This window comes from Anas platyrhynchos, chromosome 1 (assembly GCF_047663525.1).
Source record: "Anas platyrhynchos isolate ZD024472 breed Pekin duck chromosome 1, IASCAAS_PekinDuck_T2T, whole genome shotgun sequence".
Taxonomy (NCBI): domain Eukaryota; kingdom Metazoa; phylum Chordata; class Aves; order Anseriformes; family Anatidae; genus Anas; species Anas platyrhynchos.
In genome coordinates, this window is record NC_092587.1 from 64,608,544 (window position 1) to 64,625,420 (window position 16,877).

The following is a 16,877-nucleotide window of genomic DNA, read 5'->3' on the forward strand; positions in this document are numbered from 1 at the left end:
AGAAGCAGGAAGAAATTTGCTTCAAGAACATTTGCACACGACAAACTATAAATTATTTAAGCTGTACGCAACCTAAAACAGGTTTTGGAAAACATGCATGCAACCTGACAAAGTTAATTGTCAGTCAACTTTATTTTCTGATTTTAGAATCAAGTCTTACTACAACATTGATGTATTTTCAGTATTTATATTTTCCTTTTAAATTTAAAAAGGAAAAGTAGTATCTGTTTTTGAGAGTATTAGGATTAAAAGGTTGAAACCTCAAATTTGCTGAGAACTAGAGGTGAATAACATCCAGGGAAGACAACCCTGACCTCTGCTGCTCTTCCTGGCTAGCTGGAGGCACGATGAATTTTTATCAGGCTGATCAAAGGAGGCATGGTGGTAGGGGAAGAAGGAGGAGCTACTTGTTTATTTTTCTGAGACAAAAATGTCTCCCAACAACAGCACCTCAGGTAAAACCTTATTTGTATTCTGAACAAATGGCAGCAGTTGGTGCAGACCTGCTTTTAGGCTTTAGCCAAATCTGGTCAGCAAGCAAACTAGCTGACAAGAACCTATCTCTAATGAGGGCAGGCCCCTCTGCCAAAATTGCTTTGAATTTGTATGGTTTGAACTTTCACTTCTCAAACACTTTTGTTCCAAACTGATAGTTTTTCAAAGTTTTACACTACAAAAATATTTTCTTCAGCAAAACCGACAGATTCCAGCAGGCCAGAATAATAATTCTGTAACCAAGCTTAGTCTCAACAACATTGTTTTTAAGTTATTCAGCTGTGACAAAAACACTGCATTTTGCTTACCGATGCAGTAACAGAAAGCCACAAACTTTTTTTTTTTTTTTTTTTTTTTTTTTAAATCAACAGGCCACTTGGTTTAGAGGAAACTAATACAAATTGAATGAAATCAAAAACCTTTTAATGGTACTTGTTTCAAAATGTTCAATGAACATTTGGAGAATGATCAGCTGAATACGTATTTGAATTTACTGTGTTCAGCTTTCTTTTTTTCCCATGATTGAACCAGACACTGTATGTTGGCAGGTAGGAGGCTGATAAATTAAGCTCTCTATTGCAAACTGACATTTTTACCAAAACCAAAAACCAAACAGAAACCATATTACATCATAAAAAGAAAGCCCAAAATACCTGTTTTGCTCATCTCAATGAAAATAATTGAGCAAGTAGTCATCTATTGATCGATATGCATAATGATGAATCTAAACTTGCACATTAAGTAAATTTAACAACCAAATGCTGGCTTCATTCTTAAAACACTTGAGAGAAAAGATTTTCAATAGTGAATTATAGAACATATAACGTGGGATAGACCAACAAACAGGTTTCAGGGTAAAAATAGACACTCTGGCATCTAAAAGATCTTTTTCATGCCACATTGTTTTTATACATTGCTCAAACTATCACTGCTGTCACCTTGTTTCTCTTGAAATGTAAACTTTTTCTAACTAAGATGCTCTTTACAAGAGAAATGTTACTATTAGTGTACCTGCGCAATCAATGGGTCTTCCAACATGCCTACAGAACTTCAGCATTATTCATTTAGTATATATTTATATCCTATAAATAAATTATTAGAAGGGTAAACTGAAATGAACCCCTATCAGTCTCCAAGAAGATGAGCTTTTCTATTTGCAAGTACTCTAGGATGCTGTAACACAGAATCTAGAAGTGAAAAAATAATAGTTTTAGAAAAATATACACCATTATCTTTTCCTAAACGTTTTACAATTGTCGCCAAACATATATTAGGAAAAAAAAATCATACATAAATAATTATGGGAAAAAATAGGAAAAAAATACACTTAAAAACCATGTAACAAACTTTAGGCTACTTCTTGGGACAACTGGGAAACTTTTCTTCCCCTCCAATCCCACCTACTGGAAGTCTCTGCAGTGTAGAAATCTGGGAAAACGATACTCTCTGTTCAGGGTTCTGATGAACACAGGGTGGCAGGTTAAACTGGACAACTGAAATTAGGATGAGGTTTTACACGTACCATGTGTCTAGACAGCTTTACCAAAAGCAGGCACGCCTGGGCTGCTTGCGTAGCAACTCCTGAACCTCTGCAAAAGCTCATATTCAGTAGGATGTGTCATATCTGGCTAGAAAGCTTCATTCGGTTTCAGTTTTAGGAGATGATGTGATCAAAGGTCTTGCTACACATGTGGCACAGAAATGAAAAACAAGATCTATGCACAAACAGGTATAGAGCCTGGTCAGATAAAGACTGTTTGTTGCGCTTTTACACAGTTTCTTTCTCCACTTCCTGTACCATAAAAGCACCCAATTAGCCTGTATCAGGTTGCTGTGGTTTAACCCGGCCGGCAGCTAAGCACCACACAGCTGTTTGCTCACCCTCTCTGCTCCCTCTCTGGGATGGGGGAGAGAATTAGAAAGAAATGAAAGCCTGCGGGTTGAGACAAAGACAGTTGATTGGGTCAGAAAATGAAAAAAAATAATAATGATAATAGTATTAATAATGGGTATGAAACAAGTGATGTACAATGCCATTGCTCACCACCCACTGACCGATGCCCAGCCTATCCCCGAGTAGCTGCCCCCCCCCCCCCCCCCCCCCCATATTAATTGATCAGCATGACCCCATAGGGCATGGAATACCCCTTTGGCCAGTTGGGGTCAGCTGTCCTGGGTCTGTCCCCTCCCAGCTCCTGCTGCACCCCCAGCCTGCCTGCTGGCAGGGCACAGCGAGAAGCTGAGAAGTCCTTGGCTTGGTGTAAGCACTGCTCTGCAACAATTAAAACATCAGGGTGGTATCAACATTCTTCTCATCCCAAATCCCAAACACAGCACCATACCAGCTACTGGGAGGACAATTAACTCTATCCTAGCAAAAGCAGGGCACAGATCATTGTGAGAATTAGCATTCTAGCTCCTTATAAGCTAGGACCTTGTATTTTTTTTTTCTGTCAGCTGAAATGCACAAGGTGTACTGAGCTCTAAGATACACAACTTAATTTTCCTCAAGCTCCCCACGTCCTATAAACATGAAAAACAGTATTTGGTGATGAAACAATAAATCAATCCATTCAAGAAAAAATTAACTGGCCCAGCACACATCCATATACATCTGGTGCAAATACACCGTTGGAAATAGTTGCGAGTAAATTATTATACAGTTGATCATTGCTAAAGGAGAAACTGAAGTTATTTTAACCAATGTTTTGCAGTTATGCATTTCTTCTGAACTACTTCATATTAACCACCGTCAAGCTTTAAACAACAGGTTCCAAATGGTGCTTTTCACAATAAATAAAAGGGAATAAATATAAGGGAAAAAGTATTAATTACGTAGTTAAGATTGCTCAAATATAAACCCAGGAAATTTTTTGAATCTTTAAAATGACCTGATGATTAGAAAAAAGCAGAAGTAGTCTTACTTGCTCACAAAAAGAAAGTGCCTAAAGCTGCAGTTAACTACAGAAGTTTAGAGATCACGTTGGAAATCCTTATTTAACTGATAAGCCTTTTGTTTCTTGGTGTAATTAACCATGGATTTCTGCTGGCGTTAAGCACTCAGTAATTTGAGCTTCCCTCCTGGCTTTCACACAAATAACCCTAGTGCAGGCCAGACAAACACATTTTCTAAACTAAGCTTTTCTGTGAAATAGGGGATCAGTGCAAACGTTAACTGGCATGGAACCCAAATCTGGCCCCAGACTGCAGGGAACAGACTACAGGTATCTGCATAAATGGGTTTTAGGCATTATTTTGATTCTAGATTACTGAGATCATGTGGAACTATAGGAGAAATATGAAGAACAATAAAGGAAAAAATCAAATATTCCTTTTATAAGTATTCATAAACTTTACTTTTGTATATAGGTGAGGAAAGCTTTTCCTATTGGAATTATGTATTGGATGCAAAGCAATCTTTCCAAAATGATAACATAACCTGAAAAGATGCTGGTGGACTTGTCCGGTACGCAAGTACCATCTTTTGCTACTAAGAACATTTATTTTAGCTTGTGTAATGCAATCAGCCACACATATTCAGCTGTACTAAAACAAAGCTGGTTTCAGCAAACATTCAGAATATGAGAACAAACAAAACACTGGGCAGAATGTCTTTACTCTTCCAAATGCTCTTTTTTTTTTTTCTTTCCCTGAAATTTACACTACCACAAAAAACAAATACAAGTCCTCTTATGTGAGAAAGCAACCATACCAGATAGAAAAGCAGGGAAAGCTCTGTTATACCTGATCAGTTTTACCTAATAATTATACCTAATAATTTGTACAAAAAATAGAGAAAGAAGTAACATCAAGCAAACAAAAAAAGGTAACTTCTTTTCCAGATCTATATTAAGTATTACTGGCAACCTGTCAACTGTTTTGCCACATGAGCAGCTATTACTGAATACTGGTTAGTATCTAGAAGCAGAAAATAAAAGCAGTATTACAACATTAGTGCAAAAAAAAAAAAAAAAGGAATGAAAACCCCAGAAAGAAGCCTAAAGGCTGACTTTTGTAAGATAAACAGAAATACAATAATGCAAAACCCAATGAAAATACTCATATAGACATTTCAAGATAGATACTCAGCATCACGTTTGGATAAGACCCTAGTGGAAACAGATCCCTAACACTGAGGAAGTTATTTTATGTAGCAAAGGCTTTGAAATACAGGGTAAGGAAGAGTTATCTGTGTCTCGGTGGAGAAATCACCATGTAAATTATTTCAATGGGCCCAGTAAACCTGAAAAAGTCAAATGAGATGGCAAATAAATTTTCTTTTATGGGCTTCTAATCCAAGTTTGCTCTGAAAACAGAGATGTTTCCACAAAAATCTACGAAAACAACAGTTTTTCCTTTGAAGTGCCAAGAGCTTCATTGGAGCTATTATTGGAGAAATAACACTTAAGCATTTATAAGAACATTTCATGAAAATAAAATCCTTATTTAGGGGTAACACGGAACACATCTGATACTAACAAAAATCCTGAACCAGTAGATTTTTAATTTACTTATTTTTTTAGGAAAGCAGATATGAATCTTCTCTTACAAAATTAAATTATCCAATTAAATTGCAGATATAGGTTTCTCCATGATTGGATGGCGCAGCTAACATTGGAAAAAAACAGACATATAGGCTCAGCTGAAGACTTTTAAAACAAGAAGTACACTGGCTGAGGATCTTTAACACCCTTTTTCATGCCTGCACTCAGGGTTATGACACAGCATAGAGTGCCACAAGGCCAAAAAGCTACTAGACCTTGTGGCTGAGAGATACTGAACTGAAAGAAAAATTCAGTTACTTTCACGTTGCCACTAGCAAATTGTCAGCGTAGGTGGTATGAGTTAGCTGCATGGTGCAAGCTGCCTGCTGGGGTTACTTGCTCGCTCCCCTCAGTGAGGCCAGGGAGAAAATTAGGAGGGCAATATTGAGAAAACTCATGGGTTGGGATGAAGAAAGGTTAATAGGTAAAACAAAGCTGTGCATACAAGCAAATTAACCCCATCTGGAGTCAGCTGTCCTGTCTGTGTCCCCCCCAGCACCTTGCTGGTGGGGCTGCACAAGAACAGAGGAGGCCTCGATGCTGAGAGCACTGCTCAGTGGTAGCTGGTGCATCCCTGTGTGATCAGCACTGCTGCGGTCACAAATCCAAAATGCAGCACCATATATGCTGCTAGGAGGAAAATTAACACTATTCTAGCCAGAACCAGCCCGTTATCTTGGCTCCAAAGACCTCCCTGGCTCCCATCCTCCTGCTCCTAACTCCCCTAGTTCATTTGTTACACTTGCTGGGTTTGTTCTTTAATGCACAGTCCAAATTCTTTATGGTAGCGCCTCCTCGTACAGATCTGCAAAGTCTCTAGCAGAAGGGAGTATTATTTTTTCTAGGCGAAGGGGAACCTTTTGGTGTGTTTATGAACAAAGGAAGATGTGATAAAACTCTACTGCACAGAAATGCAAAGAGGCACCAACAAACCACCCTAAATTTCATAAAGACAGACAGGCAATTAATTTTTCAAGAAAATCCATTTGTGAGCTGCCAGATGGAAATCATACCCTAAAAGAACCTTTGTCTAGACAGAAGAACCCAGAAATGGTTCTTTTTGCATTTTGCTGTTGCACAATTGGCCCAAAAGCCCCAGACGTGTTACCTGAACGCAGACTTGCTGCTCAGAAGCACATTAGTACCTGTATTTGAGACACTGCAAATCTAAATTCTGATGTCTCTTATTGAACAAACGGCTCACGTTCCCACCCCCAAACACCAGATTCCTCTCCCAAATAAATCAGTTTATGTAGTATTCAGTCTAAAGACTGTCTTACTTCATGTCAAGTATAGTTATGACAGCTTCTAATTACTCTTTATACCAATTGTCTCAACAAAAATGAAAAATTAGTAGATCAGACTTCAAAAAGCAGGTATTAGTATATACATAACTCCTAAAGGAATTTCAAAATGAGGTAAAAATAAATTACATATACATAGGAAAGACTCTTCAAAAAAAAAGACAAGTGAAATAAGTCTCAAGGTACTTAAAAATCCTAATGTCTGGTCTAGCCTAGGCTAGTTTGGACAGATCTGTATTTCTTTTGAGTTTCTTATGGATTTTCAAAGAAGGAATTTCAATTCTTTTTCAGCCTATCTAATACTCTCAAAAATAGAAGTTTCATTTAGATTATATAAAATGGTATCTCTATTGTTTCTACCACATAGTGTGTGAGCAACAGAATTCCCTCTTGATATAACTTTCCAACTCCAAATTAAGTTTATAAAATAAAAAGGACTAGCAGATTATTAAACTGTGCTGCTTTGTATGCCATGAATTTCCTCTGCTTTTACTTCTTCCAGAGGGAACACTTCTGCAACACGGTATACATAAAGAATTTTTGCAATCAACTTTTATGCATCAAGCACAAAGTACAGATCATACTAAAGCTCTACTTCCAAGTATGGATATAGAACTGCGTATTTATAAATGTTCATTCTTACATAATTGCATGTTGTAATGGTTTGTGTGTTTATCTGCATGAAAAGTACAGCTGTCATGTCTTCCACTCATGTCTGAGTTTGCCTGATGCATGCTAATTCTCAGATAGAGGACAAAGACAGAGCTCAAACTAGTATCTTCATCTCTCATCAGGGTTTAAATTAGGCTCAACACTATTACATTGGAGTTTCCCGTAATAGTTGAGAAGTTACACACCTTCCAGTCTGCTGTAAGGACAGCATACCAGAGCTGAAGAACAGAGCAGGGTTTGAATTAGCTGCATTTGTTTAACTTTATGCAGAACAAACACTGAGATCACAAGTATTATTCTACCCTTTGTGGGATTTGCTTTGTGACGAGACTTCCCAGCAGTGAGCAGGGTATATTCAGAACACGCAGTTATCTCTGAGCCTCTACACCCACCATGTATACACGGCCATAAAAGTCCACTATTAACCAGTTAAGTGATGAGATTACTGCTGAACGCGTTCTAACACTTTCTTTTGAATAGTGATATTTCAGGTAGCATTGAACAACTCTTTTTCAGCATGTCAAAGAAGATGTATTCTTTCAATTGCAATTGTTTAACCAGCTAGTTTCAGCCCTTGAAATCTGCAGTCTCATCATTTGTACTACTTTAACCACGAATAGACTCTGAAGAAGAGCTCACCTCTTTAGCATTTAGCCCAACATATCACACACTTACATCTGGCATTTCTGTAAAGTAGAAAAGGGTCCTGCAGCTGGAAATCAAGGTCTTTAGTAATTGGTTCTGTTCGATTTTCCATGCTCAGCCTGTTCATAATTGTGAAGCCATGCCTTGGAGAAGCTGATCTGAAAATTATCAAGTAGAAATCACATCAAGTCAAGGAAAAAAAAGAATACTTTTTTTTGTCGTTGCATAGTTCTCCAAAATTATTTTTCTTTTCTCAGAGATACTATAAAAATCTAATTCTGTTGCCAAGGAAAGTACTATTGAGCTTCATAGTCTTTCATACAATCCTTTTTATTTTTTTCAAAACCCTATATTCTACTTGAGAAACGACAGAAGCACCACTGGTCTCACAATAGCTGCAGAGAGCATGCAGCAACTGTGACACTACCATTTGAGGTGCAATACTTTAGTCATAGCATTAATCATATATGCCTGTCCAGTTTTTGTTTCAAGCTATAAGGCCTACAAAACTTCTGAACAGGCAAGATGTAACTAAGTGCCACTTAATTCCAGATCACTGGCACCATGTTTTCCAACCACCATCTACTTGATAGTTTCCTGCTAGAGTAGAAAACAGCAATTAGTAAGATTCGGTCACGGGCAAAGAGCACAGTATTTTATTAATTTTAACGTTCAGCTAACAATTGAGAATGGTATTGAAAATCCTGTTTGGGACTTACATAAGTATGCACATCATTATGCTCGTTCATGGGGGGTTACACTTCAAGACAGTTAGATGATTTTTATTAATGTGAGCTGTTAACCCTATCACCACACAGACAGGAAACATTACTTTCAATGTTATGGCAATAAAGAAAATGACAATAGTTAAAATTTTGGTAACATTGCCATCTCTGCTAATTGCCTGCTGGTGGACATCTCTACAAAATCCAAAGCACAGGGACCTACATTGGAGGGTAGGAAGCAACATGAAATTAAACACAAGTGGAACCCTTAACAAGAATCCTTGTTTGCAACAATCAGGACTTAAAAAAAAGAAAAAAACACCAGTCCATTTCCACTGGTATTAACTCAGTGGGAAGTCTGATTTTTGACTCTTCCTCAGAATTTGCAATTTGTGATAAAATCAACTCCAGTGAAAGGGCAGCATTACTTTACATTGTCGTAACAGTAATAAGAAGCGACAAAAACACCAGTAGACTCCAACCTGCAGTCTGTTAGCAATGTTTTTTTTCTCCATATGATTTTATGACATTGTTCAAAGCCACAGGACATAAAGTTAAAACTGATGGGGAGGGCCCTGTGTAATGTTGCTCACAGCTCACAACCTGTTCTGTATAGTTGCCTACATGGCAGGAAGGGTAGCTATCTCTGCCTGTAAATGGAAACTTCCTCAACCAACAAGAATAACGATAAAAGATCGCAGATACTACAAGTGCCAGGTTACATGCTGTCACTTCTGGAGTTTTAAATCCAACATACCAGAGAAATACTACCTCTATTTTGCAGCACAGAACCAGCTACCTCTGCCTACTGCTAGTGCAGCCAGGGGCCAGTTCTTTAATTTTGTAGTGGTAATTATAACAGCATCTTATCTCACCTTTTCATTCTTTTCCGCTTACCTAAGAGAACCTTAGAAAAGTTATTCATTATTATTTCAACTGCTGGCACAAAAGAGGTCAAAAATATTAAAACTGGCTTTCCTACTTCACACAAAGCTCACAGTCTCTTGGGCCTCCCTGTCCATTTGTCACTTCACTTCACACACGCCTCTTGACCACTGCAAACAATCTTCTGCTTTCTCAGTTCTCCCACTGGATCCTCAAAAGCACGAACGTTGAAGGAGAAAATTTCTGCTTCAGTGTCCCATCCGAGCAGCTACTGCATGATCTGCTCATCAAGCCTTTTTCTGGTTTTAACTTCAGTGACATGGAAATGCTAGGGCACTACCTTGGCTGGGCACATACCCAAACATAGGGCATGCTTTTCAACAGAGCTAAATGGTAAAGTAAATGATCAAATAAAAGCTCTGAAAAGATACAGCCAGACCTGATGCAAAAAGCGAGCATTGAAAAAAAAAACTGCATGCTGGATGAAATACGTGCAAAAAAATAGTAATGGGAGACAAGAAATGTGAACTCCTAAATATGGAGCACAATACTTCAGAAATTCTACTATTCTTTTACTTTAAGGAGTATCATTATTTATTTCACTCTTTGTTTTTTGTTTGGACTCCTTAAAACTGCAAATGTCATGTTCTATTTAAGACAGCTGTGCAGATTCCTACGGTTCACCCATATCAAGATTTAGTCTTATCCACATAAACGGTGATGCCTACTTCCCTGTGTTTTCTTCCCTGCATTTCTTTGCCAGCATCAGTTTCTTTTCACCTTTGGGTATGAGGTGATTTTCCTTCACTCAGCCAGCTAGCTTTTCCACATCCACAGATCACTTTCAAATGTTAAAACGTAGCGCTCTCACCTTGTGTAAACAAACAGCGTTCCCTCCACATCCGTCTTCTCCTGAACAAAAAGACATCAAAAGAAGTTGAAGACAGGGTTTGCCAAACCCAAGCAAGCCCCTTTTTTTCCTTTCTTTAACCAACCCTGAGAGCATCACACTTCCCAGCAAAGCCATGAAACAAGCCCCACAGCCCCATGGGATGGTGGCAAGTGAGCAGGGTTTGTGGGGCCAGTTTTGTGAGGAGTTGTGGATGGGATAAAGGCTGGACAATGTAGGAGGTGTGGATGGGATACAGGCTGGACGATGTATGATTGAACAGCGGGGCTGCTCTGCTGCCAGCCCCCAGGAGCAGCCAGCTGAGGGCACAGCACGTGTGTGGCAGCCAGCACCCAGCACCAACAGGTGCTGACCACCCCTGGAGGCACCCATTAAGGCCCCCAGCACCATTCCCCATCAGCAGGGCTTTTAACACACACACAGCCCCCTGGGGCACCCCGGGGTCCCTCCAGGACCCCTCACACCCCAACATGGCGGCCACCCCCTCACCCCCCCATGGCTGCGAGAGGGGCGGGGCCTCCCCACAGTGGGCGTGGCCTCCCCTCGCCCCGCCCCTCGCCCCCCGGGGCTTGGGGTCCGGGGGGGGGGGGCTGTCCCCCGACGTACCCACTCGTTGGCGCGGTGCCCGAAGGTGTAGAGCGCCACCTGGCTGGCCACGTCCACGATGCTGCTGATGTAGGGGTCGTGCTGCCGCAGCGCCGCCAGGCTGATGTCCAGCCCCTTGCCCAGCAGGGCGGCCCCGGACACCGCCGCCGCCATCTTAACCCCCTGACAACAACACAGGGTTGCTGGGAGGCGCAGCTAATCCAGCGCCGAGGGGAGGGAGCGGAGCGGAGCTGCCTTCGCCCTCCTCCTCCTCCTCCTCCTCCTCCTCCTCCTCCCGCCCCGCCCCGCCGCAATCGAGCGCCGAGCGCCTCGATTCGACGCGTTAGCCTGTGGGGGGAACACCTTTTAATAAATATATCTATTTACACACATATACATGTAACACAAGCACAGGGAAGCGTAAACAAGTGCGCCCCGGCACGGAGCTGCACAAGCTGCAGAGGAACAGATGGACAAGACCACGGGTCTAGGCACCATATTTTCCTGTCACACGTACACATTTACCATCAGTCTATCGATGCCAAGAGTTTACAGCGGGTATATCAGCTTCGTGTGGCGTGCAGATACACTTGATACTTACATTTATACATAAAGGACTTGCTTAAGAGTCCAGCCTGAACCCAGTGTGACAGGAAATATTATTTCACCACACGACCCATGTAGCACTTACGGAAGGAGTTACCACCGTGTGTATGTGGAAGCAGCAGGGCAACATATTTCCCTCAGAGATGGCATAGCCTGAAGTACTAAAGGCCAAGGTAGCGGATGCTGTTTTGCTTGTTTGCAGTATCCCATACGTGGCATTTTTAAAAGGGCACTTTTGCACTCTAGGCCAGATAGAGGTTGTGGGATACAGCAAGTGAGCCCTGGCATCAGCTCCAAGAGCAACTGGGCCAGCCCAGATGTAAACACATAAATAGTGTGAAAGTGGGGACAGAAGAGAACTGAGAGGCAGCAAGTTGGGAATTCACAGTACATAACGTAGGGATAGCGTGTCTCTTGAGTAGAGTCAGGAGTGGACATGTTCTCAGAGAGGACATGGAGAAAATGTTGTTCTCTGGGACCCAGGAGAGAATGCAGAGGTTTTGCTGCAGCCCAAAAGGCTGCTGAAAATTGTCTTCATAAGAATAAGGACCTACAGCTCACCTTACAAGTATATAGTGGGAGAAGAAAGCTCCTAACATACCCTCTTATAATAAGGTCTCACTCCTAGCTTGCCTTTTCTAAAGCCACGTTGTTTCAGCTGGGCCTCTAATGAAACACAGCTTTGGAGTTTGGAAGTTTTTAGGTGGGTTTGGTATACTTCTGGCAAGAAAAAGTCTCTCACAGTTCCATTGCAAAGCTCCAGCTGGCTTATCCTGTACCAGCAATGAAAATACATAGGCTTATGGTAGACAAGGGAAACTGTTGTCCTTGGTCTGGAAATGGACAGGGTAGGATGGCAAAAAGAGAAAAATATGTAAGTGGGGAAGATAATTCACATTGATCAAGTAGTGTACAGATGCAAATTTTTATTTGTTATTTTTTTCTTATTAAATAGTCGTCTGTTACCAGTTTCCAGGCACTCATAACCACATTCCTCTTCATGTGAGCAAGAGAGCCTGACTGGGTCAAGTGCATCTCCTATGCCCTTCTCTTGACATACGAAGATTGCAGATGGTTCTGTTTCCTTGAACTCTGGGGATAAAACAAAGCAAAACAAAGCAAAACAAACACCTGTGAAGTTAAATATCTTGAAGTAAGCCTGACAAAAATTTTAGCTGTTTCCAGTATCCAGCTTGTGGCTTCTTTGGTACTGCCTTCCACCTGGATTACTTTCTGACATAGCTGGGCAGACAGCTCCCCAGCCCTGTGTTTTTAGTCAGCAAACCTATCAAGCTTCTGATCATGCCTTTGTGTATTTTGTTGCACCGTGTGGTCCCTTCTACTGGTTCCAACTGCTTTACTGTGTAAATGAGCCATAATTACTCCTTTTATTTTGCCTGAAGTAAAGGTAATTAATAAAACCATTAGTTCTGGCATGCGTTATGGTATCACTTGATAGGGGACTTAAAAAAGTTCAAATGAAACAAAATCTTGTTAAATAGAGAAAGATTGTGAATTCTCACTGCATCTAAAGCTAAGGACTTTTTAGCAAAAATGTCACAGGTTGAAAAGGTTGATTCTTTAAGCTGTAGTCATTTGCTTACAGTCAGTAATTCAGTAGTCCATAATAACTATCAAATCAAGTTAGAATGATTTTGCTGTAAGTTGTTTATGAAACAAAGTCATTTTCTAGCTTTGAAAATGTCATAATTTCATGAAGTATATAATTAGAGTGTCACATTTTTGTTTCCCACCCACCTGGATAGTACTCAGTTAAAACAAACAAACAAAAAACTTTGGTTTTGCCACGGTATAAAAGGGCTTTTGCGTAGGTAATATCCAAACAATTTTTAAGGCAAAAGCCACACAGCATGCTGTTCTTAAGGTCACTTTTAAGGATAAACATTAATATGTTTAGGTCAAACCTTTTTGCAATGATTTTTCAAATAGACTTTAAGCCTTTGCTTAAGGATCTATGCAACTGTAAGCACTAAGGCTTGCTTCCTACAGCGAATTATCGACATTGAGGGTGTGATTTCCCACGACTATCTTTGGTGGCACTGCTGGGCATACACCACCCCTGTCCCAGGTCCCAGCCATTCATTCCTGCTATTCTGGCACCTCCGTGTGGTACTGGCTTGAGTGTGTTTGTGGCCACAGCGTGAACCAGTCAGACCGGGGAAGTGAACTGATTGAAAAACAAGCCTTCATGCTGCTGCTGTGATCACAGCCTCGACTGACCGCTTTCCTGTCTGATCACATTCAGGCCTTCCTCTGAGCAGCAATTTTTAAAATAAACAGCAGGACATACTTGAGAAAATGTACTGTTGAGCACCTCATTTGCTCCACTTCCTCATCTCTAGCCCCGTTGGAGTTGTTATTGCACAGTAGTTGCCTTTTCCTTTTTATTCCTTCCCCAAGGCTGCTGTAATTTTTTCTCACTGTCTGGCAGCAACCCTGCTGCCCCCATGCTGGTGAGAAGGGTGCTAGAGGCAGTGTTGGTAGGCTCCTCTTCAGCATCAAGGACCACCTGAGGATCTTCCAGTGGATCTTCTTCGTACGGTGCTTTACAGCACGCTGTCTTGCTGGGAAAAGCAGGTGGCTCTTGTGGACACAGGCTGATCCCACAGCACTTGCTCACCCATGCTCCACGTACTGCTGGGGATGTGCTTGCGGCTCGCAGCTCCAGGTACCCCTCACACCTCGAAACCAGTGTCCCTGTGGTTCACACTGGAGGCTGTCTGCACCTCTTCCCAGGCACAATAGAAAGGTACGGTCTTTTTACCTGGCATATATTACAGGCTCTCAGAAGCTAGCTCTTGAACGCTCCCCTCATGCTCAAGGGTTGAAATTTTTGGTTGTATTTTTAGACCACTTCTTAACTCCAAACCTAAATGGTTAAAGCAATTTGAGTCTTTTTGTTAGCAACATATTACTTCTTAAAAGTTCCTTAATGAGCATAGGGTGTGATTATGTAGTTTCATCTGGTGCAGTTATTCAAAAAATCCATCTCTAGATTAAAACTAAATCTGGTTACTTTCATTCAGATTCAAAACAACTCTCCCTCTGCCCCCAAATAAACCCCGGCACATGTAAGCTATTAGCATGCACATCTGTGTTTGTAAGATTGATCCCTGGTGAAGTTTATGAGACCATCTTGAAATTTTCTGCAAAATGTTAGTCTACAGAAAAATGGGATCATATTCTTTGGCATTGTTGGTTTTGAAGTTTTGATATTATACATACTGTGCATGAAATAATTACCTATCACTTACTACAATTTTCAGTAGAAGGTTGGCTTCTTTTTTCTATGAAACTATGTTTTTACCAAAAAGCCTGTTTATTTCTTTGACTACGTTATTATTTTGCTAAGTTATTCTGTTACCTTATTGCCGTCCTGATAATCTGATTTTATCCATCAACTTCATTCTTTACACTGTTGATTGACCAAAATACCAATGAGGATAAAGCACACCTATTACACCCCATAGGTTAATAAGTTGTAACAGTATTCATATCTTACCTAAGAAAATACCTTTCCAACCACATCTTTGTGGTAATCACCATTTAATTTGGCAGAATCAGACACCTGTAGCTCTAAAAGTGTTATTTTCCAACCAGCTACAGAGAAGATGGTGTCATTTAATTAATTCCTAATATGAAAAGTTCCATTAGGTAATTACATTAAGCCAAGACCTCATTTTTACACCTCACCTGGCATAGGAGCTCTTGCCATATTAAAGAAATGGAGGCAGCACAAGGATATGCTTGTGTTGCTGCTGCTAGGAAGCTGGTAGTAAGCCTGAAGGAGTACTGGGGCTGGTCAGCAAGTTTATGAGAAGGGGAATGTGTCCTTAGCACCCAAGTATCTTTTTGTGAAAGTGTGCTGTGCATTCAAATCAGCTTTTTTGAGTTAACTGTTGAAAACAGAAGCTCTGAATTGCTATTACACATTTATAGTAGTATAGTATATATGCTGCTACATACATATATATCTAGCAGCAACAGCTGCTATACACGGAGCTGTTGCAGTATTACTTCATGGAGGGAAAATTATATTATTGTATTGTTGACTGGCAGAAATGTTTATATATTTTTCATGTTAATGAAGAATGTTGGTGCTTATTAAGAATTCCAATAAAGGATTTTGTTGCTTTTTTTAGAAGTAGTATGGGTGAATGAAGATAGTCAGTATTATAACAAATCTGTTCTAGCTCTCTAGAAGCCAATACAAATGGTTTTATAATCATGGATCCTTAAAGCTAAAATATTGAGCAGTAAGATAAGTTTTCTGCTTTGAGTATCCCTCATAGATTTCTGTGGATTTGGTAGCTGCTTGTGGTACTGATGCTACTAAAGATCTGCTCCTGCAGGTGGTAAGAGACTGTAAATGTTCCCTAAATGTATTTTCTGTATTTAAAATTAGGCTTAATACCTATTGTACATGTTTCATAATATGAGATCACCTAACCTATAACAGTGTGATTTTTCTACTTTGTCTAACCGTTTGGGTGATCACTTTTATTTGGCTGGCATACGTAAATGAGATGTTTTAAAGTAGGCTTCCTTTCAAATTGAATTTTTTTTTTTTTCTTTCATTAGGCAAGATCTACAATTACCTCTATGCTTTAAATGCAGCTACTTGCCTCTTAAAGTTAAGAATGTTTCACTGTGGTTTTATTTTTCCATTTTGATTGTTATTTGTGTTGATCTGGGGTTGTGGATATGGGAAGAAAGGCCTGTGTAGAAAAAGGGATTCACGTTTGTGTAACTATACCAGAGGATAAAACTTGGTAACGTTTGAAGTGTTTCTCTTGGAAACAATGAATGCAATCTATCCAGTTTTTTAGGAGGGATGGATCTGGGCAAAGGCAGCTTCCAGCAGGCATCCAATAGAAGATTTAAGCACTTTGAATGAGATTTTTGAAGTGGAAACTAAAGGTATTAGTGCCACAAAACTCCAGTGGGTATCTGAGTCTGGGCTTATTACACTTGTGTGAATTTGTTTCCCCTGGTGAATTCTGAGAGCTGTGAAGGTGTTTGGCAGTCCTTCTTCTACAATCTGGTTTTGTCATTTTCTAGTGACGCTGTGCTATGTCTTCTGTCAGATTGAATTTAGAGGCATATTACCTTGTGTGGCAGAAATGTGAACTAGAGATTTCTCAACAGAAAACTTCCATAGGAGTAGCAAGACCGGGTTTATTTCTTCCTCTTATTTTTCCTGCTGGTTTGTGCAAATGTCGATTTTATTATCATCCCAAATTAATCCTACAGCGTTCAGTTGAATTTGCTTGGTGGCATATACAGGAATTGCTGCGTCACTTAAATTGTAGTAAACCTAACAAGCCCAAAAGAGACTGAGGACGCCTCTGTTAGACTTCTCTCTCCTAACTCTCAGCCTTGCATCGTAAGGGAGATTGTCCCTTGACCAGCTTTCGGGCTGGACGGCCCCCAGCACGTCCTGGTGCCTGGGGCTGTTCCTCCCCAGGGGCAGGGCTCTGTGCTT

At 40.4% G+C, this 16,877-nt stretch overlaps 2 protein-coding genes across 45 annotated transcripts in view; one reads left to right on the plus strand and one right to left on the minus strand.

Moving 5' to 3' along the window:
• The window catches only part of DCP1B (decapping mRNA 1B), a 42,842-nt gene extending 31,808 nt beyond the window's left edge, over positions 1 to 11,034 (minus strand). Inside the window, exons 1-3 of one of the 2 annotated variants that reach the window (XM_005010217.6) lie at positions 10,787 to 11,033; positions 10,142 to 10,182; positions 7,691 to 7,818 (exon numbers count right to left, since the gene is read on the minus strand). In XM_005010217.6, coding sequence (XP_005010274.2) covers positions 7,691 to 7,818; positions 10,142 to 10,182; positions 10,787 to 10,939 — 322 coding nt within the window. In that variant the 5' untranslated portion in view covers positions 10,940 to 11,033. Of the gene's footprint in view, positions 1 to 7,690; positions 7,819 to 10,141; positions 10,183 to 10,786 lie in introns of both variants that reach the window. The other variant, XM_072039985.1, reaches the window with a different exon arrangement.
• CACNA1C (calcium voltage-gated channel subunit alpha1 C) overlaps positions 1 to 16,877 on the plus strand; it is a 476,569-nt gene that overhangs the window by 3,077 nt on the left and 456,615 nt on the right. The gene's annotated exons all lie outside the window — the stretch shown is intronic.